The sequence below is a fragment of the Pseudoliparis swirei genome, chromosome 8 (genome assembly GCF_029220125.1).
Source record: "Pseudoliparis swirei isolate HS2019 ecotype Mariana Trench chromosome 8, NWPU_hadal_v1, whole genome shotgun sequence".
Classification (NCBI taxonomy): Eukaryota; Metazoa; Chordata; class Actinopteri; order Perciformes; family Liparidae; genus Pseudoliparis; species Pseudoliparis swirei.
Window position 1 is genome coordinate 6,630,751 of NC_079395.1, and position 27,254 is coordinate 6,658,004.

General features: G+C 40.9%; 1 protein-coding gene across 1 annotated transcript; it reads left to right on the plus strand.

Annotated features, from left to right (window-relative positions):
- The first annotated feature begins 1,988 nt into the window (after nt 1–1,988).
- cacnb2b (calcium channel, voltage-dependent, beta 2b) lies at nt 1,989–27,171 on the plus strand. Its single transcript, XM_056421879.1, has 14 exons — nt 1,989–2,367; nt 12,796–12,861; nt 15,811–15,933; nt 16,027–16,166; nt 17,146–17,204; nt 17,304–17,329; nt 17,478–17,558; nt 17,715–17,773; nt 17,872–17,981; nt 19,126–19,134; nt 20,362–20,513; nt 20,684–20,779; nt 21,317–21,490; nt 23,339–27,171. Exons 1-14 carry the CDS (start codon nt 2,350–2,352, stop codon nt 24,620–24,622), a joined length of 2,397 nt encoding a protein of 798 aa, XP_056277854.1. The 5' UTR covers nt 1,989–2,349; the 3' UTR covers nt 24,623–27,171.
- Nucleotides 27,172–27,254: the final 83 nt, after the last annotated feature.

The window sequence follows — 27,254 nt, forward strand, 5'->3', positions numbered from 1 at the left end:
TGGCTGGTTTTGGCTGCAAAGGGAACGATCAGACCGCCTTATGTATGGACTTTAAAGTTGCTCTGAGAGGGAGTCAAAGTAAGCAGGGACTCTGTTTGAGTGTTTGGTTGGCACTGGAGGAGAGCTGGCTCTCACTGGAGGAGATTTGAGGTGTCATGAAACAGATTTCCTAAAGCCCAGAGTCTGGTTCAATCCTTGGTCATGGCCTATGCTGGGAGCTTCACTTTACGGTCCCTTTCTCCGTCACAGATGGCGTGATGTCAGTGGTGTGACCTCTGATGGCAATGTCTTCCCCAGCAGGAGAGAACTTGAGAAGGATGTGTGTGCGGCTGTAGGTCCAGATGTGTCTTTGACCCCAGAGGTCAGTGTCACAGCTCCTTGACCCTCACTGTCACAGCCTGGCTCAGCGGATGTATTCTTTCCATTCTCAGTTATGCAACAGTCATCTCATGCCCCTCGCCTCCTAAAGCTCTCATATGAGACTGTATTACTTTCTCGTGTGGCCGGTCTGTCCGTCTGACACGGCTCAGTGACCAATGGACCGAGTAGCTGAAACGCGGACACCGGGAAGCGTAGTAACTACTTCGCGATACCACATTGTAGAAATTAATTGTTGCTGCAGAATATTTTTATGTCAGTTTTCACAACAACTTGAACAAAATATCCCAAAAATAAAATACAACAAAATGGGAAAATTAGATGCTGGCGAGGTCACCTGTAGGTCGAGCAGGAGGCCGATGGCGATGGCAGAACCCCTCTGGAGGATGACCACGCAGATGGGACCCCAACAGGACCACGGTTGTGAGATGGGACCAGGTATTGGCCGGGCCGTCGGCAGGAAAAGAGGAGCAGGTGCTGGAGCAGGAACTGGAGCAGGAACTGGAGCAGGAACTGGAGCAAGAACTGGCTCGGTGTCCGACTCTGAGTTGCCGGGCAGCGGAGCTGACAGGACGACCTAGTCTGGAACAGCCTGGCATGAAGATAACAACGTCCAGAGAAACAGTGGGTTACTTCTCGAGAAGCTGGCTGGACGCTAGCAGACTGAGAGTGGTTTGCAGAAACCACTGCCTCCCCCTGAAGAACAGGGATCTTTTCCAGGATGGGAGTACGCAAAAACTCTCCTTAAACAATAGTTTTTGCTCTGCTGGGCGTTAACTTTGTACTGTTGTTGTCATTGTTTGGAGTGCAGGAGCAGGACGCAGATACAAAAGCAGGCTGAAGGAAAGCACGAGGATGCGTCAACAAGCTGGCCGGAGAAACGATTTGTTGCACGCTTGTTGCAAAAATGTTTTCGTCCAAATAAAGTCTCTCTTCTCATTTAAGCAGTACTTTCCCCAAGGCTTATATGACACCTCCTGGAGTGATAATGACACAACTGTCCCCCTTTCCTCACTACTGGAGGCATATGTCCAGTCATTTTAGAAATACAGGACTGTAAAAGTCACCGCATGAAGTTATTGACCAACAAAATAATTGTGCCTCAACGGTGCTTAACGCTATTTATGATATTTACTCGTTCGCCCCTCTGAAAGCACTTACACACATAATTTAAGGATACAAGAGGAATATCAGTGATGTGTGTCGGGCGGTGAGTGTGTTTATGTGTGTGTGTGTGTGTGTGTGTCTGATACTTGGCAAGCACAGAGTTTTGAACAGTGACAAAGTGACACGTTAAACTATGTGTTCACTGTTGAAGGAATATCACGATGTTGCTGCCGGGATGCTGATGAGTAGAGTCTGTAGAGTTGTGTGCGGCACAAAGGAATTATGCCGTGCTTGCTTTTTAATTTCATCTTCATGTTTTGGAGCCAGCCCATTATATAATAGGCCTACTCCTGTGTGTGCAGCCGAACCACGTGGATAAACACACACACACACACACACACACCACAAACACAAACACATGCTCAACGACATAAATGAGACACTCCACACGGACGGTGCGGACGGTTGGACACCTTCTCGGTCTGTTCCGAGCGGTGCGCGGCGCAACAGATGCCTCACGGAGAAATAAGCCTTTAATACCCAGAGGACTCAGGAGGGGGTAGCTACACTCAACTCACCATACAGACTTAAGTGAAACCCCTCACGCAGCTCATCGGAGTCTCCGGGGCCGTGTCCTGCGCGTCGCGCGCTCTCTTGGGAACTATTTCTTCTTTACGCACAACACGGCGAACGTTATTGTGTTTGCATTGAACGGCACCGTCGGATACGTCCACCTGTTTCACAGGTAGCACTCTGCCTCGTGGCACACTCGTCCATGTCTCATTCACTGGAGCCAGTTGAACGATAATCTCACCTGCTCGTTACAACCGTGAGATATAACCCTCGTGGACCGCTTCGACCACCATGCCGCCTAAGAAAAAGGTAAAATATGTATTCTGGTGGTTTTTATTTCTCTCTCTCTGTGTGTGTGTGTGTGTGTGTGTGTGTGTGTGTGTGTGTGTGTGTGTGTGTGTGTGTGTGTGTGTGTGTGTGTGTGTGTGTGTGTGTGTGTGTGTGTGTGTGTGTGTGTGTGTGTGTGTGTGTGTGTGTGTGTGTGTGTGTGTGTGTGTGTGTGTGTGTGTGTGTGTGTGAACAGGAAGGGTAAGCGAATGCACCATCTGTTGCACTGGGCGTTAATCCTTGTGTGAGGCCTTTCCACATCATCGCCCTCAGTAAAACACAAGACGCAGATCCACATACTGCATTCAGAGAGAGTTGCATAACCAATGGCCTGGGAAGATTAGATGCATTCCACCTCTTGCCCTTCTCTTCCACCCATTCTTGGACTTTGCTGTCAACTCGCTGTGGTTTGGAAGCGAACCTGTGCACATGTTTTGAACTCGTATGTTAAACGTGTAGCAGCAGCAGCCGGTGTAGTCATGTTCCCCCCTCCTCATGATGTCATCAATACACTATCATACAATATCTTTACTGGTTTCATGAGATGCATCTTTCTAACCTGAGTAAAACATTGTAATGTTTAAATAACCCACATCTTTTTCATCACTTGTCTGAAAAAGTATTGATCTGTTTTAGTGGGAAACTGCTCCTTTGAGCTTTTAATGCTATATACTATACTGCATCCGAGTTACAGAGCGAGGCGTGCGTCGATCTTTGGAAAGCCCTGAAGGGTTGTTTAACAATATTTACTGCTGTTATGAAGCCGTATCCAGAACCCTTAAAGACTATTCAAGCCATCTGGCTGAAGAAATGCTGCACAATAATCTTGGTATTTTTGTTGTTGTTGCAATTCTTAGTCCTTTATCCAAAGAAAGATAATTGTTTGTTGACTTAATTTACCGTGAACCAAAATCGGTGTATAATGTGTCTTCATACATATATTTATATGCAATGATGTCGTTTTTTTGTGTTGTTCAAAACGTTAAGAGCTTGAGTTTGCAAAAGAACTAAACTTGAGAAACAACAAAAAACAGCAATTCTTCTCCTAGACCTACAGTTTAACTTGAATCTCACGATCTTGTTTGTTGCTGCAGTATTTTCCAATGAAAAAGGAAAAAAACCTCATGGCTGTATCTGCTGACTAGCAAACAGAAGGCAGAGCTAGTGGAGCGTTGAGCAGCTTAAGAGCATTTTTCTTTCAGGGGACCAAAAACAGAGCTGTTCAGATGCCATGTTTTCCTCCCCGATGCTGCTTCTCAACTTGTGTGTCGGTCAATATCAATACCAAAGTGCATACAAAATAAAAACAAAATATATAGTCTTAGTATTATTTTACAGAATACTAATACACCTCTATGGACGTGATGTGAATTCACGTGCTCTTCACCGATGGGGCAGGTGCTCGTGGGTAACATTAGCCAGAGCTCACAAAATATCAAATCAATGATAGCGTTGTTGTTTGGATGTGTTGTGGTTAAACTCTTTTGTAAAACATGTTCAACAGTATGAAATGTTGCCTAAATGCTGACATGTTGCTCGCTCTGGCTAACATCACCATATCCTCCATCTGTACCGTGCATGTGCAACTCTTAACACTTGTCAATGTTGAGTTAATATATTGTTTGCTGGGCAGGAAATCATTACATGCAGGTTTAAGGACTCATGAAATACTTTCAGAACAACATTAATTGTTATGACACATTCAACTTTTTCAAATATCTCTGGATCGTGATCAGCTCTGAGACTCGATGGTCAGAGTGCAGCGTGTCTCTGGACGGAACAGTCTGTGGCCTCCTGTCTTGCAGTGTGCTGGAGAGCACTTCTTGTTACCGAATAGGAAAAGCCTCTTAGTAGAAGTGCTCTGGGGCATTACACCCAGGTACCTGCTCTCCTTCCAGACAGGAAGTGGACCAATAAGGCGAGTAGACTTCTTTCCTTTGGGGTTAGGATGGTTTCTAAGTTAATGATATCATTTCTTTCAGTCATCAATCTTTTTTTTTGTGTTTAACTTTCCCCCCCCCCAAAAAAATTCTCAATGTTTTTTTTTATGACCGTTCCAGTGTTAGTGCTGGTTCAATAATTGCCACAGTGCAATAAGTGAGAGAAGATCATAACCGGAATGGTTGGCATAACGTTTTTTTTTTTATCCTCCTTATAGCAGCAGTAATCATGTTTCATTATAATGTGCCATGGAGAAGAGGACAGAGACTTGCTATCTATGAACGATGAATGGGAGATGAAATGTATCTGTTACAGGGGCAAAGCAAGCCAGAAATGAAGCTTTATGGATGATATTAATGCAGTTATTGTATCTCGGTCTGATAACCGCAGGGAGCTTGAGACCGTGCCGCTGCGTTGTCTGCGAGGAGGTTGCATTCGTCTCTCTCGCTCTAAATCCTGGATTGACGCATGCTATCTTAATCTCTTTACTCAGAGACAATCATGACTCTGTAACGTAATTCCGAATTGACAGCCTGGAAGAGCTTATACAAACAATAAGTCTGCTGTTCTCTCCCTCCTTTAGAGATTCTATTCACTGACAAAAAAATGCTCACAATCATTGCACGCTGCACTGCGAGCCTCCAACTCACACCTCAATACCCCAAGCCCCCCCCCCTTTCCACTTTTCTAGCCTCCTCCTCCCCCCCCCCCCCCAGATCCCTCCCCCCAGATCCCCATCCCCCCCCTTCCCCCTGTGTGGGGCTGTCTGTTGGTCCAAGGTGTATGGTGTGTAACAGGTGAGGATGTGTAAATAGAATATTGAATAGGTGTCAGCGAATACAGAGCCTCTGACTGCTCACAATATTCCTCTGCCTCAAGTGCCTCTGTCTTCTCCTCCTGTTGCCGAAACTGATCTCCAACCTTCACATTACGGTCCCTTCTTAACAACTCAGAGAGAGGAGCCCAAATACTCAATCCCCCCTCCCCCTGTTATGATTATTTTCAGATTTGGTCTTTGTTGCAGCAAATATTTTGTATTTCTTTTTCATGTTCCTTCAAATATGCAGATTTTTAGAAGTAAATGCTTTCTACAAGTAGTCACCAGCAAAATAATTTGAAAGACGCATAATGTTACAAAATGTATGTAACTCTATTATCATTTCATTTAACGTCTGTTTAAGGCCAGACAATAATGTGGTTATTATATAACCACGGGATACTTTGAAACTCAATGATTTTGTATAGAGTATAATAAGTTGAATAAGTTTCATATCAGCCTCGTACTCCGCCTGCAGAAACACACAATGACGTGTGATTGATGCTGCACGTAATTGGTCAAGTTTAGGCAACACATCTACGTCCATCCTCCGCAGTCCAAATAAAATACCTTCTGTTCATTGATTGCCAAAAAGCAAGATGGCTGCGGCCAAATTCCCGAACTCGAGGCTTCACAATGGCAGTCCACACACCGATGGGTGATGACTACGTCCACTTCTTATATACAGTCTCTAGTCTCATACAGACATACTTAAGTATATTTTATCGTGATATCAAGTAGACAAGAGAATATTTAAAATGTGTGAGCTTGAAACATTAAAACACAACGTTTCCATCCAACCTATGAGGCCGACGTTAGCTCAATGAACTAGTTCGCTACAGCTGATCAGATCGGTCGCAGCAGCTGTCCACAAAACCCACCGGTGATTATAGATGGAAAGTTTCCTTTTATCTACCGAGTTATTTAAAAAAAAAATGACGGATAAGCTGCATTATGTGTGTGTTTGGGAGAAAGGAAAGCTGAACAGGTGTAGCGACAATACACTTGTATTTTCGTAACCACAAGCTGGTGACATTAGTTATTATGCCACCCATATTAACATACTGTGTGGACATAAATCCTCTCCAGTGGGGCTCAGATCCGCTGCCACTCTTGAACTATAACTGGAGATCTAAAGAGCCGCGATGCAGCCTTTAGCTCCGCAGACGCAGGCTGGTGCCAAAGTAAAGGTGGCGGTGCCAGCCCGGCCATTTATCTGCTCTACGGCAGCATCGGGCAGAGGGCAGCGAGCCAGCCTCTCTCAGACGATGCAGAGCATCTGATTAGTCGGACACACGCGCTGCACGTCGATGAAGCAGAGATAGAGCAGCAAAGAAATAAACACAAACACGTGACAGTAAATGAGCGGCAGCCGAACTGCAAGAGGAATGTCACTGTTCCTCTGCAGCAGAAATACAAGGACATTAAAAATATCGGAGAAAATTACGAATTTGTGAACACCCTGGCTCCGTGCCAGTGAGCTCATTGGAAATTAGTCACGATTACATTCGTGACGCGCTCGCGGTAGTAAACGCTGCTCGGGAGGAATGCAGCGTTTTTTATTCTTTTTTATACATTACTCTACTGAAGATCACCAGCACGATTTTAATGAAGCTTATTTATTTAAAAAGTATGTTTCTGCAGATCAACTAGAATATCCTGAGATACGAGTAAACATATTGAAGTTTTGATTTTTTTCTCATGATAAATAATGACCCACTATTGACTCGACACTTGGCACAGACAGATGAGACAGAAAGGATGGGCATGTCACATTATTTGAAAGAATCATTAAATCATAATAACATAAAGTATATATATATATATATATTAATCTGTTTGCAGTTTGATCAAGATTTAAAATCCGTTGATCCATCACCTTCTTTTTTTATTCTTATATACATTTGATTGCAGCTGCATGTAAATTGATGTGACAAACCAACTATTTGTTTATCATCCTTCAGCCTCCTTCTGTAGAACGACATTATGCTGTTTGAACACGCGTCCAATGAAGTGCGTCGTCCTGATTTCTCTCGACAGACCAAACGTATACAAGACATACACAGCTGGATGTATGCGTCACTGTACGTGTTTGAAAACAGTGCGTTTTGGTTTTACAAGAGAAAACTTCCAGGATGAGGACTGACCGGTTTGGTTGGGCGTAACATCAGTTTAGCCCCCTCGCCTTCGATGAAGAGCAGGTTCCCTGACCTGAATGAATCAGGGAAGTAACGTGAAGGTTTCTCAAGTGTTTATATTAAAAGCTCCCAAATCAGTTGGACATGGGCCTCGTTCTTTTCCTTAGTCAATAGTATGTTTCTGTTGGTCTAAATAAGCGTATGTGGGAAGTTGACTTTGTTTTAAGCCCATTAAGCATGATGTGGTCAGTAAGATCTCTCATGCAAACATAAGCTGCATCTCAGCCTTTCTTTCAGACCCGGTCCAGAGTTCAGTTCGTCCTCTGGGGAGTCGCAGTGCTCGTGGCCAGCCAGCTGGCTCCTGGTGCCTCGATGGTTCTGATTATTTCAGTTTGATGACGGAGTCCGTCTGCCCGGTCAGAGGCTGCTCTCCTATTGGTCTCACTCCCCTGGCGAGGGCAGAAAGAGCTGTGTCAAGGCTTTTCAGCGGGAAAGGAGTCACCTTCAGGATGCACAGGGGAGAAAGTGGCTTTAGTTGTTCGCCCACCTTCCCTCCCAACTGGGAGGGGGCAGAATGCAGGAAAGGAAGGAAGGAAGGAAGGGGGGTTAGAGAAGAGATGGAGAGGGAGAGGGAGGGATTAATGAAGAAGAGGGTAAAGAGTTTGAAAAAAAGACTGAATTAGAAAACCATAGAGCCGTATTGGAATAAAAACAAAAAAAAGGGCTTGACGTATATAAAATAAATAGATTAAAAAAAGATAGGAAATACTGCAAAGCAGTATTATAGCTTACATAATAAAATAAAGAGGATTTTTTTTCTCTATGATACTAAATCCCTTGATATTTTTTTTCATCACATAATACAGTTGCAAGTAAATATTATTTTCATCATCAGTTTATCTGCTGATTGTTTTTGTCAATTTGTTTTGCTTGAAAATGATCAGTTGCAGTCGATTCCTTGGTTCATTGACTAATCACTTAATCAATGAAGCTCTATTAGAGATATACAGTATAAAGCTCCAGCCAGATGCTTTCCAAAAAAATATTAGAAAGACATTAAAATGATTGATGCGAAAAATTATTTATTTGAAAGTATTATAGTTACTCTTGCTTACAGTCTGGAGACAGCTAAGCCGTCACAATAGCTCATATTTAATCAATAATCAATCATGCCTGAATGATGTGGATACATTATACTATGTGACTTTTCATGTGTACAGACTCAGATGAACACTGATGCAATAAATCATAAAGGCCAGTTGATAATTCGCAGAATAATTTGCCGCTCTTCCCGTCAGACATTTCTAAATCACCTGCAGTACAGCTCAACATTGTTTCACGAGATTGGGCATTGAATTATGAACATGTTGGCATTAGTTGCATGCCAATTGGATACAAATTGACCGTGCTGTGGTAAAAAGAAGATTTTGAACCTTTTCATGACCTTGACCTTTGACCCAAAATCTAATCAAATGGTCCCCGGATAATAACCAATCATCCCACCGAATTTCATGTGATTCGGTTTACAACTTTTTTTGTTACGCGAATAACACGCATACAAATAAATAAATAAATTCACGGCGATCAAAACAAAACCTTCCGCATTTTCAATGCGAAGGTAATAATTCAGCCGGGGCGTTTTGTACTATTGGCCGGGTGACATTGGCTCGCCGGAGAGGCGGGTGCTGTGTGAGCAGATGTCTCCGCCGCCGTGGGTAAACACGGAGCCATGCTTGCGCATAATTCTGCCCCGGGGGACATTTCCTTGGTCCTCCTCTTATTCCCTTCTCATCATGTTGAAGTCTCTCTACATCCTTCTGCTTCTGTAACTAATTAAACACTATCCCACCGCCTTATTAGTATGCATGTCATGTCTTCATTCTTCCTCTGTCACATTATTTAATGGCCTTCTTTGCCTCGAAGGTTATTTAACTTTTCGCTTTTTTGTTTTCTCATCTGTCGGAGGAAATGTCCTGTCAGATGAGCTTTTTTTGACATATTGGACATTTCTATTTAACTTTTTTTCCCAACGCAGTCGAACATTTATAGTGATAACTTGAGTAAAATTTGTAATTGAGCCATACGTTTTTTTTATTGTTGTGTCCAATGTGGTGCTAACACTTTTTAAATAAAATATTAGTAACCAATATGCTGCGTTTAGTCACCCTGAAGGTGTCGCTCACAATAGCCCCTTCATCCTGGTGTTATATGCTTGATATTATTAGCTGGATTGACCTAAACTCTTATTCGTCATTTGAGAGGAATTTCGACACCAGATGAATTCTTTCTTTTAGCTAAAAACCACAATAACTCCAGTCTGTCCTTTTTTTTAATGATGGATTGCCATCAACCCCAGATGATAACTCCTAAATGTCTTCTCATGTATCCTCGCTCCACTCTTTACTGGCAGTCTCTCTTCACCTCCCTTCCTGCATATCTCCCTCTGTCTTACCACTTAAAGTCATTTCAGAATACAAGCTATTAGAGCGGAGTATTTTTCAGTTGAAGATAAGTTCATCATAAATATTGGCCGATAGTAATGACATGCTGTGTAATCCGTCGTCGTCACTAGTGTCAGGCAGCGCAGTGTGCGCTCACTTGGAATAACGTGGAGAGTAGTGGGAGTGTGTGACGGGGTCGCGGTGAACCAGAGGGAAGTGGCTCTCTGCTGGTTGAGGTTTGAAGAGTGAACACAGATACATTACTCTCTGTAAGAAACATAAAATAGGAAAGCACTGTCTCCTCCACACCACATTTATGTTCTAATAACTCCTAATATAAAACATAATTGCTGCCTGGTCGACATTCGCCGGCAGCTTTAGTTGCAGTCCAGGAAGTATAACACCTCGACTACACCGACATCACAGGGAGAAAGTTGACAGTATGTCATTATGTTTAGGCTAATAAAAGTGCAATGTATGGTGCTGAGAAATTAAGCTGACGAGTAAGTGCCCAAAACACTGCAGTTCATTAAATGGCCACTTGAGGCTGGCTCCAAAAACAAGTCAATCCCACTAGACCTTCATCTGAAAACCAACTTTACCGCAGAAATACATCTGATATTCAGTCGCTCTAGGCATTAAATTATTTACAACTCACCTGTTTAAATTATATTAAATGTTTAAGTTTGGCATAATTGAGGGCATGGCAGTTTTAAGTGATGGATGGGTCCTGTCTCAGGTCCCTCGCTGCTCGATGTCTGCACTGCTGCGCCGACTGGGCCGGCCTCAGCTCCACTTACGAGCCTCCTCCATCTTTAGAGTTTGGCTATGGCATCGGCCACTTTGAGCTTCACAACAGCTCTTATGTAACCCATCGGTAACGTTGAGGAAACTATGTCCGTATGCATTTTATACAGTCTGTGATGAAAACACTTGGTTAAAAGACATTTTGGAAATACACTCATCCACTATCTCACTAAGAGCTCGATGAGACGATTCAAACAAAATGCAAGCCTGGCTCTTAAAACTAGACATACAAATCATTTCTAAAGCTCAATAATGAACACATTGTTTTGTCTCAGCTGCAGAAAAACAGAATTGTAAAGACAACAGTGTAGTGCAGTGGGGTTGGTAGGTCTCATTTTTGGTTTTCAAAATTATTATTTCTAATTTTTTTTGAGGTTTCTAAGTGTGATTGAAACGTATGTATATGGAAGATGTATGTGGATATATTATTTTTTATTTTTTATATTAATTTTCTGATTTATTTGATGATAATAATTTATGATAGGAATATATAAGCATTTTTTGCTTCTACCTATACCTTTTCATACTTTCTGTTTTGTATATTATATAGAATAATATGGTATTGTATTGCAATGATTGACTGAATAAAATACACAACAACGATGATACCAAACCAGGCGACCTCCCTGACAAGACTCCTGCTAGTCGCACAAGTTAAACAATCGCTGCTTCTTCTCATTCTTAAAATTTCTGTTTGTTTATGCTGGCTACAAATATTTGGACTCGAGTTTACTGTGTTGTTAAAATGCTCCGGACTGAGCCGACTGTCTCCAACCACGGAGCTGATTTGCGACTTTGGGATGCAAATGTGTATCTTGAGAGTCAGACTGGTGCAGAGGCCCGTGCCTCCTCTCGGCCGTGACACAGAGGGCGTTAGTTATCACGTCTTTGAGGGGACAATCTAATCGACGGGACACATGGCTCATAAACCTGAGCGTCACAGGAGGAATCTGCTGCAACACTTTGTGACAATTAGAGGCGAGAGTAAACGAGAGGCGCGTGTTCCAAAACTGTGGAGAAACTAGTGTGGATAATTCGATGAAATACTAAATACGGTGGACCAGAAAGGCTGTAATGGAGAGAGAGAGAGAGAGAGAGACAACACCGGAGCCTGCAGCACTATAATGCTCCATTAATTAACAAGCAGTCATATTAAAAAAGAACATTACAATAATAATAATTTCAAAATCATAAAAATATAATTTGCATCATATGCTTCAAAGAGTACAGTAATATATATTAAAACAAATATATAAATTAAATTCCTTTAAATATGAGTGGAGTGGCAAAGCTGTGACATCTGAATACGTGGACCAAACATACTCACATTCATTCATTTAGTCAGAGAGGAGTCTGTAGGAGCTGTTAATTAATGTTGTTTTTGATGAGCCTGCATTAGTAAAACTAATAATAAGATTGAACTCAATTAATGTAGCACCTTATACAGGGGGAGTACTTTTAAAAATGTCCATCTCTTAGTTGCTTATAAAATACCATAGTGTTGTTGTATAGTTGTAAAAAGGCTGAGCTGCCAATTGTCTTTTTAATACTGCAGATGTGGAGTTTTAAAGATGTGAGCATTTACCAGTCGGATGGGTTCTAATGTTTCTCCACGGTGCTGTGTCAGCGCTAAAGAACTCACACATTATCATGTTAATACAGGGGTAACAACTGTGGCTAGATATGTATTTCTTTAAACCAATCACAGTCGCCCAGGGCGGAGCGAAGCACAGGATGCAGCGGCGGTTGATGGCTGAGCTCTGTTTTGGGAGCGTGACCCATTCTGGGGACGAAAAGTCAACATATCCAGTCTCCTGAATTTGATTTTGGAGATTTAGTCTTTTCTCTTGCAAGTCCCCAAACATATAATAACTTGCTGGAGTTCATTTTTAAATAATTGGTGTCAAAACGCTTTGCTTTCTCATCTGATTGATGTTTTGATGATGAAATGTCTCATGAATTTAGGATGTTTATGTCTTGGAAAGATTAGTCTTTGTATTTATTGCTTTTTTGAATTACTCTTGTCTTGTTTAAAAAAATGATCTCTTGCCACATATATATTGTTTATATCTGACCTTGTGTCTATTGTTTTATGTAACTTCAAAAATAGATCTCTGTGTTCTATTGTTATTTTTTTTTCCAATCATGAAAGGATTTTCCTCAAAGGTCTTTAACACAGTTCTAGAGTTCAGTTCAATCTGCAACGATCACACCGCCGCAGAGAATTCTTCCAACTGATGGCCGTTGCTCTCCGTCTGTCGTGCAGGGAGAGCGTCAGGACTCGGACGTCGTCGAGGAAAGAAACGCCCAGGTGCAGCTGGAGAAGGCCAAGGTACTTTCACACGGTTGCATCACGGTAACACCACGACCCCAACGCGACCCCCACACAGCGGCAGCCCTCAAGGACACGATTACATCACAGACAGGGAACACAGACACCAGGACATCGGATTAGCCGAGCAATATTCTACTAATAAAATGAGTCATCGCAGCCTTCATCCTCGTCTTCCCTCTATGCGCTCGGTGTCTGGTGAAGCTCCACTCGCTAAATTGATATACAAGGAGAGTAATCTCTAATTCGGTGGCATTTGAGGTGAGGGAAAGCACTCCATCTCATTTTAATATTGTAATAGTACTCTTGTACAATTCAAAATTATTTCCGTATTCTTTATTTATTTATTAGTGCTAGATTGCTTCATTTTAAAGTTTTTAATGTCCTGAAGAGCAATGAGATTTGAGAAATGTCTTAATATTAACATGAATAAAGATTTATTTTGTGCAGCTTTTCAAGTATAAGAATGAATTTAACTGAATCAACACAAAGAATTGGAATAAAACAACTTTTGCTGTGATTTGAACTTAATGTGTTTATCCTCTAACACCAGGTGCATCCAAAATGTGCTCGCTAAAGGTGAACGTTTTCCAGTCGAGCAATATTGATATAACTTAAGTATATGGTTCCATGACGATAAAGAAAAGACACGTTGCTAATAAATTATAACAAGCCAAATAAGGAAGACATTTAGATAGATAGATAGATAGATATATACTTTATTAATCCCCAAGGGGAAATTTGTCGTCACAGTAGCAGCACCAATAAACTAAACACACGAGAATAAAATATAAAATTCAAAAAACAGGGATGAAAGATATACAGGACTGTCTCAGAAAATTAGAACATGAATTCTTTTTTTTTTTTAAGTAAAAAACAAAAAATAACAAAATTCATTATTAATTCACAACAGCCTTTATTCTGAGCCTTTATTTTGATTTTATATTAGCTACACAGCTTTAGAAACTCAAATATAAATATCCTATTATATTATCTCTAAAATATAAAAATATATAAACAAAGTATTAAAAGTGTCTAATTTTGAAAATCACACTCAAAACACCTGTAAGGGAAACTGAGCCTGAGCAAACCACAAACACTCAGCTTTTATTGTTTTTTTTTTTTTGAGGATTTTATGAGATAGATTTAAAGAGATTTTTTTTGTTTAATTTAATCAGCAATATTAAAATAAAATAAAAAAAGAAAAAAAGATTTTAAATATGCAAGATTTGTTTTAGAATTTTTCCAATAATTGCATTATTTTTGTTTTTTTTTTAATTGAAGAAATTTTAATTTTCATTCATTATTGTAGATGTATACAAGTAAAATATAAAATACAAAATGAAGTATATATATGTATATAAAATGAAACATATATGTATATATATATATACACACACAAACAAATATAATACAATGACTGTGCAAAGTATACAAAGTAAAATGTAAAATACAAAATAAAATATATATGTATATATATATATACAACATATATGCATACACAATACAATACTAATGACTGCAGTGTAAAATTAAATTAAATATACAAATATTAAATATAGACAGAGTGTGCAAAGTGTGTGTATGTGTGTAGTGTAAATGAAAATGAAATGTGTGTAGTGTAAATAAATGAAATGTGTGAAGTGCAGATCAACATAGTGTAAATATGAAGTTATTATTACAGTTATTGCTAATTTGATCGTGCAGCAAGGAAACGAAAATTGCTGCAAATACAGGAAACGCAATTTTATTTAAATATGCAGAGGACTTTTTCAAAGGTCATTTGGGGAGTTTCACTTTGCTCAAGAATGATACAAAAAAGAGAGCCAGAGAGAGAAGCTCAAACTTTCTCACTTTCTGCACACGAGTAGATGTGAATGTTGGATCGTCCATTTCATGAGGTAACATGAAATGCTCTATATGCTTGTGTTAGATAGCAATACGTTGTGCCCTCTGAGCCTCCTTATGTCATAGGCCTACTGCTGTGTCATAACATCTGTGGAAGTGGCGTGTGTTTTAGAGAGACGAAAGTCACACCTCAGCAATTTGAAGCCACGGTTGAAATATTCCTCACCTGTCCCCAGCTCTGTGTTTCACTGTTTCGTGTGCAGGCTTACATACTTACAGAGGGCGGAGTATGCATTGATTTTCTCCACCGACATAACTCAATGCTCGAGTCATTGCTGCTCTGCATTTAAAGGGGCAAACAGGCGCAGCCCCCTCCCCCGCTGCTCCTACAACCTCTCCCACGTCTCCTCTATCCAAAGTGTAGTAATTAGCAGCTTGATCTGTGAGCCGCTGACATTTGACTCCGATAGGATTGCATCACCCACAGGAGGAAGCAGACTGCTCCTGTGACGCGAAGAGGAGGACGCAGTCCGTGTTTTACAAAGCAGACGTCTGGAGTTTACATTTAAATTAATGTTTTGTCATACAGAGAAGAAAAAAAAGAGATGTCACTAATGACATTAAGGATGCTCCAAGTAGTGACGGCGTGAACAATACCAGGACTCTGAAATCTATTTATTTTCTTCTTGACCCCAGCTGAGTTTTGTATATCTGCAAGACCTTTTGCTTTCAGTTTTACATTAGTTATTAATCTCCCTTAAATATGTACTGTCAAGTTATACAATTTGCAAGCTATTAATCTGCAGACCGGTTTTTGCAGTGGGGGGAAAACAACGATGCTAAATAATGATTGTAAAAGATCTTACATGCTGAACTATACACAAACCATTTATTCTCTTGTTAACAATCTCACCAATGCTTCAAAATCACATTTGGGCAGATGTGTTTAATGTTTCATTGTGAGAACATTACTTCCAGTTCTCCTTAACAACATGCATAGTTCCTTGTTGTGTGATGTGTAGATTTATTCTAACGTCTGAAATCAATCATTGAAATAGAGTCAATCACATTTAGTCACCAACACGTGTCCTGTGTCCCCAGTTCAAGCCGGTAGCATTTGCAGTGCGTTGCAACTTCTCCTACACGCCAGCAGACGACGACAATATCCCCGTGCCGGGCCAGGCCATCACCTTTGAGGCCAGAGACTTCCTCCATATCAAAGAGGTTGGAAAAAAACACACACACACACATTCATTACTGAGTCATTAATGTGAGCCGGGCCTTGGCGTGACGTGTGTCTTTCTTTTTGATGAGCAGAAGTTCAACAATGAGTGGTGGATCGGCCGGCCGGTGAAGGAGGATGGCGTCGTGGGCTTCGTCCCCAGTCCAGTCAATCTGGAAACCATCCTCATCAGAAGAGAAGTGCAGGCGAGGAAAGCCGCCAAGGCCCTCGCCAAGTATGTACAGCACGTTTCTCTTTTCCACAACAGGGTCACAGACGAGCACACGATCCAGTGCTGCTTTGTGCTGACTTATCTTGTAATCCTAATAATAATCTTTATTGGTCCAGCACACACACAAACAAAAACCTCATTGCAAAGTGGTATACAGAGGATTATTTGGCATTTTCAGCAGTCATCCGAGGCTCTTTGGAAACATCCACAGATTAGGCGAACTACATTTGCCCAGAGAGGTGTAATCAGTGGGAAAGGGTCACACCAGGATTTGTTATGTTGACACCGCATGCTGCACTGTGGCCAAAAGGATCTGCGAGCCTCAAAGGACCCTTTTGTATCCTCTTCTCGATGCATGAGTGTCCAAAGTATCCAACACGTGTAATGCACACACTTAGGGTTGAGTTGTGGTCAAAGTCAAGTCATTTTTTTATCTATAGTCTCAAAAGAAATATTTGCCCTCAAGGTGCTTTACACATGTCAAAGCTGATTTACTCGTCATGTGACTTGCGTACTGTGACACCACTTTTGTAGGCATTTCAACCCAAACCACAACCTTCCCTTCAACCTAACCTCAGTAGTTTTGTTCCGAAACACCGGAGGAGCTTGGAAATGTGGCTTTAGTGGCAACTGTGTGTGCTGAATCACTTCAAGGGATTTACCCTCTGAGCTTTATATCGCGGTGTCTTATATGAGTAGATCTGTATGCACTCATTATTTCATCGCTCAGATACAAGTGCTCTATTTTCACCAGAGATGAGAGATATTCAAATGTTAAAGCAGCTCAAGAGTCAAAGAGGCAGGAAAGAGACATTGCATATCTGTCAGGTTGTAGGTGTTGCAGTGATTATGTTGCATCATGTTGTGCTGGTGTTAAAAACTGAAGTTTTGAACGACTGAAACATTTTGACTAAAGAAGAAGGCTCCGTGGGTGTTTAGTGGGGAAGATATGCGTGTATTCAGGATTGCTCTCTCATTTCAGCAAATCCACTCTAGTAGCTCAAGATATGAACGCAAAGAAATATACTCCTCCATCCCAAGGTAAGTGTGTGTGTGAGCGACGGCAAAAAAATGAATAAATAAAAAAATGATTGGTGAGTTGATATTAGACACCTCTCTTATCCTCCTCTGCATGAACAGCCAATCAGCAGGTGAAAAAGAAACCGGTAAGTACTTCTTCTTCTCCTTCTTCTTCTTCTTCTTCTTCTTCAAATGGCAAAAAGAAAGAATAAAATGTTCACTTTGTTTGCGCCACATGTTGCCTCAGCCGCATCTCATATTCTGAATGAACCGTGTGTTTCTGTGTGGCTGCAGGGGGAGCATGTGTCTATGTACGACGTAGTGCCTACAATGCGTCCTGTGGTCCTCATGGGACCATCACTGAAGGGCTTAGATGTGAGTCCGCCTCACACACATCATCTAATTTGCTTTTCGATTTGTAAAGGGTGTAAGATGCCGTCAACCTGAGATACCTAATACGTCTTGGTATTTGTGTTGAAGTCGCATAGAGGAGAATGTTATTTACAGGACATGTTTCATCTGTGCTTGCAGGTTACAGACATGATGCAAAAAGCACTCTTTGACTTTTTAAAACATCGATTTGAAGGCAGGTAAGTTCTGATTTAACTCTCCAGTGTCACACCTTTCATGTGTAAATAAAACACAATGAAACTGTGTAACAAACCCTGTTCCTCTGTCTCCTCTCTAGGATTACTATCACACGGGTCACAGCTGACATCTCTCTGGCTAAACGCTCCATCCTCAACAACCCTGGGAAAAAGGCCTTGATGGATCGGTCGAACACGCGCTCACATTTAGGTACATCATCTCAACCTGGAGCTATGGTCATGGAGCAAATTAACTTTGACACCACTTGTATCTGTTTAGAGAGACATGTGGGATTTACCTCATCAAGATAAGTTAGATGGCATCAGAAAAGTAGCCTACACTAAATTAACTTCTAAAATAATTGTCTTAGCTCTCTTATCGTGTCGTCACCGGTGGAAAACGTCACCCACTTGCAACCCTAATTAGGTTAAACCAAGCAATATATCTAACTCATGTGGAATTGTCATCGTTGTCTGATTGAATCACTGTGCAGTGATGTGATTGTGTTTCGTTTATACACTACAGAGCTGATCTTTTATTCAAAGGGACGCAACTGTCAGAGATCACTGTGTGCACTCTAATGAAGAGCACAAGCGGAATAGACATTTTGGGAAATATGTTTCCACACCACCCTTATGTTTTGTGTGCAAATCATGCAGCAAGTTAGCTTAGCTTAGCACAACGACTTAAAAGGGACGAAAACAGCTAGCCTGGTTATGAAAAGAGGTTCCCTTTTTTCCCCCCTGAAGGGTTATTTGGGAGTTTTTCCTGGTCCGATGTGAGGTTTTGGGGCAGGGATGTCTATGTGTACAGATTGTAAAGCACTCTGAGACAAATTTGTAATTTGTGAAATTGGGCTATACAAATAAACTGAATTGAATTGAATTGAAATTAATTAATAAATAAAAATCAGCATGCCAGCACCTCTAAAGCTCCCTAATGACCAGGTTGTATCTTTGCTAGCTTCTTTGCCCCTGTGCCTGGTCTTTATGCTAAGCTAAGATAATCATTTGCGGGCTGTAGCTTCGGAATTATCGTATCCTACAGATATGAAGGTGGCATCAACCTTTTGATCTAGTTCTAGCACAAATGGAAAATTTACATTTTCCTTTAAGCATATAAGATAGAAAACTAGAAACATTCTCAAGAAAGCGTGTCTTCGGACTGTCAGTAAAGATTGTATGGTGATAAGTTTACTGGACGTTTAGGCTGCTGTCTTGGCCCAAGTGGCATTGTGCAGTATTCTCGGTGTAACCCCCCCTCGTGGTTACATAAGAAGAAGAAAAAACAGAAGGGGGATAAGATTGACTTGGTTTTCTCTCCTCTTGTCTTTCTCATTGCTCTCTCATCCCAGATGCTGCCGGTATGTATGACTGAAAGCACTGGTAGTCCGTGTCTGTTTGAATGTTCCACCTTCCCTCATTACCTCATCGAAACCACACATTCACTGTCATGTTATTGATGTGTGTCAGTACAGCCAGTGGCACTTTAAAATATCTCTCCCATGTGTGCAATGCATCCTGTTTCTCTTAACCCTTGTGTTGCCTTCGGGTCAATTTGACCCGATTCAATATTTAACCCTCCTGTCGCCTTCGGGTCAATTTGACCCGATTCAATGTTTAATGTCGGTGTTCTTTCGGGAGTCAACAAACAAACATAAAGTACCTCACACTTAAACTTGGAAAACAATATTAATTCTAATAATTTTCTGGAGATTTTAATAGCTGGGGTCATATTGACCTCAAGGGTAAAATATGTTAGTAAATATAAAGGTAACAGGAGGGTTAAACATTGAATCGGGTCAAATTGACCCGAAGGCAACACAAGGGTCCCAGCAAAATATAAATAAATCACTAATTGTTTTAAAGTTTCACTGACTTGGCAGTATTTCATCATTGGTCACATTAACAGTTTCTAATCTGTTGAAACGCTTCGTGAGCTGCTCACAAGTATGTTTTCACTACTTGTTTTACATTATAAATAAAAATATGATATTATTTGTTTCCATTGAATTGAGATGCAAAAGAGGGTTTGTTAATAAAGTTACACAGCCATCTACACTTTGTTGACGGAGCAAGCTCTCCAAAAGGTCCTTTGTATGTATCACATGACCTCTCAGCAGATGGAGTTCTCCATTGATCATGGAATTGTAGGCAAACGTCTATTTTTATGAGCACTTTACAGACGTGTAATCCACACTTGTATCCTCTGCTGAGGTAGATTGTGTGATTCAATTAAAATATTAACAACAGCTCGAAATGGAACTTGTGAGGAGATTTCGTCAATTTATAATCTCAAAATATAATTTGATAATTTATTCATGAATTTATTTTGTTTGGGTTTGGCAGAGTCTATCCTCCTTTCCGCGTCTTTATTATATAGAATATAGACGTATACATGTTTTAATTCTTTCATTCACATACCAGCTCTGGTAATGCAAGTCCATACATAGTCATTCCAAATGGCACACAATGGCATTTCAAATCATATTTCAAATATAAACATGAACACATGAATGAAATGTGCACAGCGGATTGTGTTTCCTTAATCTCAGATGTCAAAGTCGTGCTTTTCCTCTCCACTCTTGCAGCCCAGATCCAGGGGGAGGTGGAGCGTATCTTTGAGCTCGCGCACAGCCTGCAGCTGGTGGTTCTAGATGCGGACACAATCAACCATCCCATCCAGGTGTCCAAGACCTCCCTGGCACCGATCCTCATCTACGTCAAGATCTCCTCGGCGAAGGTGTGCTTCGACCTGCACCTTCTTTTGGACCGACTTTCTCAGTTCTCAAAAAAAAATTACACTTCATGAATAAAAAAACAACAATATGATCCTGTAAAATGCCAACAGCCGCCATAACCTTTCATTTTTCTTTCCCTGCCTTTTTCCCTCCCTCCTCCTTCTCACTACAGGTGTTGACGAGACTGATCAAGACTAGAGGGAAGTCTCAGACCAAGCATCTTAACGTTCAGATGGTGGCAGCAGACAAGCTCGCCCAGTGCCCTCCGGTGAGTGCCATCTAGTGGTCAACTTTTGAAATCTGCGCAGGAATACTGCATTTTATATTGAATAGATGAATGAAAAGATGGATTTTTATCATGCCTGTTGATTTAGATATTACCATTTGTTCACATAATTATACATTTGGCTTTGTCTCTGTCGTATACATTGTACTCTCACATACTGCTAATAACCATAAAGCAATTGGATGAAAACAGTATTGAGTTTGGTGCAAACTGAACATAAAAATAGTGGCCCCTTGACTTGTATGCAGGGCCTTGACCACCATCGATGACAGTGACATCATGTCCTGTATTTCTTGCAGTATATTCACAATTACAAAATGTGATGTGATGTGAGGCTGAAGCCAGAAACTATGTTATAACAAGAAGAGTGTTATTTTAAAACCCCACCCACCCAGCCACATGATCAGTGATGTCACAGATTACACTTTAAACTACTTTCTCAGTTAAAGTGTGTTCTTTTGATTGTTTCCGACTGTTAGTCTTTCATTTATTACTACCCGTGTTCTCATTTTCCTCTAGGAAATGTTTGACGTCATCTTAGATGAGAACCAGCTAACTGACGCCTGTGAGCACATTGCTGATTATCTGGAGTCCTACTGGAGAGCCACTCATCCGCCAGAGATGGAGCATGCCAACTCACTAGTGGCCCAGCTAGCCGCGAATACACTGCCCACCAGTCCTTCAGCAAAACCGGTACATGAAACACAAACACATATGTACAACTACGTAAACAACGAAGGGATAGGATTGAATATCATTCGCAAACATCTCATCCGGACAGACAGTCTGCTGAATGTGGGAAAAAACGTTTTGCATCGGAAATGATTAGCTCAGCAGGAATGTAAATGTTTCTAACAGAGGAAATGCACAGTGCACATGCATCTGTACTTGTTTCCATTTATTCATCTAACATTTTCATTTCATTTTTCCTCATCCTACTCCACTGGGAAGTTGAAGAATTGAAATAGGTCTGCCTCTGGTGAGTGAGATGCCTTCAAATGAACTGCAGTAGCCGAGCTTTCACCGCAGTAATGGGGATGAGTTACAGGAGCATCTTCTTTCGACACTAGCTAGACGTTATGTGTATATTAGTGGTGTAGTCGAGACCAGCCAAAACCGAAAACCCAAGTCACGACCAAGACCCAGAGGGTATTGAGACCGAGACAAGACCAATGATCAGGGAGCATGGCTCTTGCTCTATTGATGCATCAGCCATGAACACATAGACAGCCAGGTGTGAGCCGACGCTCCCTCCTCACCCTTATCTCTGAACAACTATCCACCTTATTTAAAATCCACGGCTCTGACCAGATTCTGCCCTCTTAACTGAAAGCAACGTTTCCATTTTAGGAGGTTGAATATCTTTCATCCATTACCTTTTTAATTACTAGTTTATGGCATAATAATAACTTGTGTTTTACTTGTGTTTACCTCTGCATCAGCTCTCAGTCCTTCTCGCTTGCTGACTGCCTCCAACTTGCATCTCATAATGATGCTTCTTTGACAGGTTAAACTCAGTCAAATACTAAAAATGGAATTGAATAAGAATACCTGATCACGAGTTTTAGTACATTTTAGTCACAGTTCTGCAGTTTTTAGATGATCATGTCTTATTTTCCCTTCATTATAAGTAAAGTATTTTCCTATTGAACCTGGGGTGAACTGTTGGTTCATTAACTATTATCATACCTTTTGTTTGACATTCCATACATGAAATCAATCATCAAGTAATTAAAGTTAAAGTTAAAACCAGATCAATTCACTTCACAGTGAATAAACAGTAGTTGCAGCAGCAGCTGTAGAACAGATGCAGAGAAGCCTGAGGCAGCAAGTGTGTCTGTCTCCATGTGACAGTGTCCCCAGGTCCCATGGTCAAATGATCATCCAAAAATATTAAAATTGCCAGTGTGATTCACACTAAGTATGTATGTAGTATTCCTGCATTCCAACTGCATTGTATGTGGATTTTATGCACAGGAAAAATGCTGGGATGAGGAAGAATGTTTGAGCTTACTGGACCCATGTATACAAGCGCACCAAAATGCATTGATTGTCGAATGAGAGACGACGAGGCAAATGGTCAAAATAATTAACCGGTTAAATAAAAAAATGACGAATAATGCCGAGCGGCTTTAACAGCAAAAGCGCTGGAGCTCACTTTTATAATTTACTGTAGAAAACATGTTTAACACTATAATATGTAATGATCTGATTTGCCTTGAGTAATAATACTGTAAAATATTCACTTGAGTGGAAGAGATAATGTTGATTTAAAGTTGAAAAGAACAATATATATTCATCGGTAGCTCGGACTGGTGACGTTGCGTTCAATGCATTTAAGTGACGCAGAGAAGACATTGTGTTTGAGTATAGCATAGTCATGGCATCCTTAATCCTGAAGGAAATTTGCAGGACTTTGGGATGTGATTTCAAACACAGCCATAAACTTGGGCACAGTTTGAGCTTGTGTTAGAGCAAGCGTCCTTCACATTGTGTCTTTTCTACGTGTATGTGACATTACATTGCGTTCTCTTATCCCAGGACGTGCAAAAAAACAAGAAGTCCGTCGCCCCCAAGAGGAAGGGTACCCGGGAGAACCATCTCGACCAGAAACAATCGTCAGCCCCGGCCCAGGAGCAGAGGGCTGAGCAGGGCCAGAGAGACGAGGAAGAGCAGCTCCTGAGGACTGAGCCAAAGCACGGCCACCACCAACGCCATCACCACCACCGCCACAGCCGGCTGGAGCATCACAGCCACGCCCAGAACAACCCAACATCCGGCGGCGTGGAAGTGCGGTCGAGCAGGGAGTACAGACAGAGGCTTCCTCGCAGGCACCCGACCGAGGAGAGGGAGGAGTTGGTGGAGGACTTGGTGGGGGAGGACGAGGAGGAGACGCGCTATAACCACCGAGGACATAACCACCACCATCGTAACATCAACCACCACCATCACCACCGCCAACAACAACCACAACAGCAGCATCACGGTGGGAACCGCCAGGCACACGTTGAGGAAAACTACGAGCAGGAGCACAACGAACGCAACCGGCAGCATCGGCATCACCAGCATATTCCACCACGGACACAGCACACAGATCACTCCCCTGCAGCCAATCACCACAACTACCACGGCAGAGACAGAGACAAACACAAGGACAGGGAAAGAGACAGAGACAAACACAAGGACAGGGAAAGAGAGAGAGACAAGGACAGGGAAAGAGACAGAGACAAACACAAGGACAGGGAAAGAGACAGAGACAGACACAAGGACAGGGAAAGAGAAAGAGAGAGAGACAAGGACGGGGAAAGAGACAGAGACAAACACAAGGACAGGGAAAGAGAGAGAGACAAGGACAGGGAAAGAGACAGAGACAAACACAAGGACAGGGAAAGAGACAGAGACAGACACAAGGACAGGGAAAGAGAAAGAGACAAACACAAGGACAGGGAAAGAGAAAGAGAGAGAGACAGGGAAAGAGACAGAGACAAACACAAGGACAAGGACAGGGAAAGAGACAGAGACAAACACAAGGACAGGGAAAGAGAAAGAGAGAGAGACAAGGACAGGGAAAGAGACAGAGACAAACACAAGGACAGGGAAAGAGAAAGAGAGAGAGACAAGGACAGGGAAAGAGACAGAGACAAACACAAGGACAGGGAAAGAGACAGAGACAAACACAAGGACAGGGAAAGAGAAAGAGAGAGAGACAAGGACAGGGAAAGAGACAGAGACAAACACAAGGACAGGGAAAGAGACAGAGACAAGGACAGGGAAAGAGAAAGAGACAAGGACAGGGAAAGAGATATAGACAGAGACAGAGATTGAGATAGAGACAAGGGAGAGGTAGAGATAGAGATGCACAACAATTGCACAGAGCTTCCTATATACAATAAGACTGTTTCTTGTGGGTTTGTGCATTATTTTATGCTGCCCAAGTTATAATGTACAAATCGACGGGGCTGGATGCGTCATCTTCGCGGACATGGTTCTCATCGTTTAGTTTTTTTTTACCCTCTGCCACTCACACACACTTTGTCCTTTTTTTTTGTTCTTTACCAGAATTAATATTATCACTCGGTTTTTGTCCGTTTATTTTCACCCACTTGACATTAGTCACGATAAATTCAACAATGTCTTGGAAGGTTTTAAAATATTTTGCATCGGTCATAATGTTCTGGAGCCAAGAACAGTTAAGGTTGCAATGATTTGGTGTTGATTTTATTTCATCGATTATTAGGAAAAAATCTAACAAACTAACGCAATCTATGGCGAGTGCTTTTTGAGTGCGTAGTGGGAAAATCAAAAGGTCCTTTTACCGTTATAACTCCCAGAAAACTTATTTTACTCAAGAAAGACAAAATATGATCCTGTGTAAAGTTTAAACAGTCAATTTTTTTAATCAGTCAACTGATTATCTAACTAACATTTGGATAACACTCATTCATCGTTCCATTTGAACTTTTCTTAGCAAAAATGAACAAACCTTATTGGTAAGCTCAAATGTAAGGTTTGAAAACAAGCATTTCAAGATGTAACCTTTGCTTCTGCAAATGTCTTTTTCCCTATTTGAAAATAATAATACAATTAAAATAATAATGAATTATTGCACAAAACAGTTTTACAAAATCTGTTTTCCTGACAATGAAATAATGAACATGTGATCTTGATATAACTGTCAGGTTCTTGTCACGGGGTGAGGCTCGGGCGCAGAGAAACGAGGTGGACTCGATATGAATAACAAAAAGGCGCTTTTTAATGAGGCAAAAGTTACAAAAAAACAACAAGGTTCAAAAAGGGGCAGATAGAGAATCCAGGTTCAGGGCAGACAGGGTCAACAGGCAGAATCAGGCATACGAACAGGACGACAGGAAAAGGACACGGAACTATAGACGACAATCCAACAGGAGACAAGGGAAAGACTGACACAATATATAGGGGGGGAAACACAGGTGTACGACATCAGACAGTAACGAGACAGGAGTGGCTGAGGGCAGGTGCAGGGAATTAAACAATTAAGACAGAAGACACAGAGGAGACATAGGAGACACGGAACACAGGAGAAACAGAACAGGGTGTTACAATAACAGTATAAATTAAAATAATTGCTGTTCTCAGTTTAAGTAAAAATGAATGCTTATTATATTATTTAGTTTATACAAAGTTGCACAAGGGGATGTTTTGTCGAAGATGTAAAAAAAGAAAACGGTAAAAAAAAAACTAGGGGACAACAGACTTATTTTGCTACGTGTCACATCTGACTGTCACTTTGTGTTTAAATTGGTGTAACTTCAAAAGCCAACAAGTTATTTTAAACATTGGTAAGGAAAGTCAAACTATTTTTCTACATAATTCTAAAGGGAAGTCATTCGTTGCTTCCTACTTTTCTAAATGGTGTTCAAGCATATCTATTGACTTGCTTGTCTGGAAGCATGGACACTCTTTTGATGACACTGACCTGTGCTTTATGCTGGATACTCTATGCATCTTCTTGTGATGAAATATATTGCTTGAATACAATCTCTATGCATTTGTACATACTTCATAATTGCCTTGTTAGGTGGTCTAAATGTATGCAGAACCAGATAGCCCGTTGCACTGGTTGGTAGAACTTGACCTAATGTGTATGTTTGCTTTGAGTTGACAAGACTGAGATGACTCTGCTTCCTTTGTGTTGGTTATTTTTGTTTTGTACAGCTTTCAGGAGTTCATTTTGACAAATGTGCATTAATAAATCATTAAAATGTAAAACAAATAATCGGTTAATTTACATTTTATTTGGAGATGTCAGCACCTCTGTCACTTATAACTCCAGATCCATGGATGTGTCCTCAACATGGAAGTTGCTTGATGAATGACACCACTTTAATGTCGCAGCTGGTTTAAGTGTATTTTTTTAATATGCTTTTATAATCACATTTTTAAATGTATCTGCCATCCTGAAATTACAATATTACAATTTTCTCATTACACAATTACAATTTGTCAGGCTAGCAGTGCTGATTAGCTTGTGGATTTATAGTCTTAATCTATAATAATAAAATCATTTAATTTCTTGATATATTTTTATTATCTCAATCTGGAAAATACTTGGAAACAAAAGTTAGAATAAATGCTTATCCCACAAATGCATGTTCCTTACAAATAGGGCACCATTTGAAGAGGAATTTACAGGCTTTCCAAGGGTATACAATGTATTGCCAAGAAGCATTGTTAGAACAGAGAATAATACCAAACAAACATTTCAAAACTTTGTGTTCAATGTGGATAAGTGCTTAGCATAACAATCAACGACAAGTTAAATTGCCACAGGATGAAACCTATATGTCTGAAAGCGGCCTGCAGTGAAAAGGTCTATTAAACAAGAACATGTTGTATTGGTTTAGTGTGTTATTCTTTATATTGATATTTGGTTGTTGAATTACATATCAATGCAGGTTCACTAAAAACTGTTCTCATA

Coding starts and splice junctions, on each gene's coding strand:
- cacnb2b (XM_056421879.1), top strand. Junction 16,167..17,145: donor GCCGCCAAGGCCCTCGCCAA/GTATGTACAGCA, acceptor CTCTCATTTCAG/CAAATCCACTCTAGTAGCTC. Junction 21,491..23,338: donor CCAGTCCTTCAGCAAAACCG/GTACATGAAACA, acceptor CTCTTATCCCAG/GACGTGCAAAAAAACAAGAA.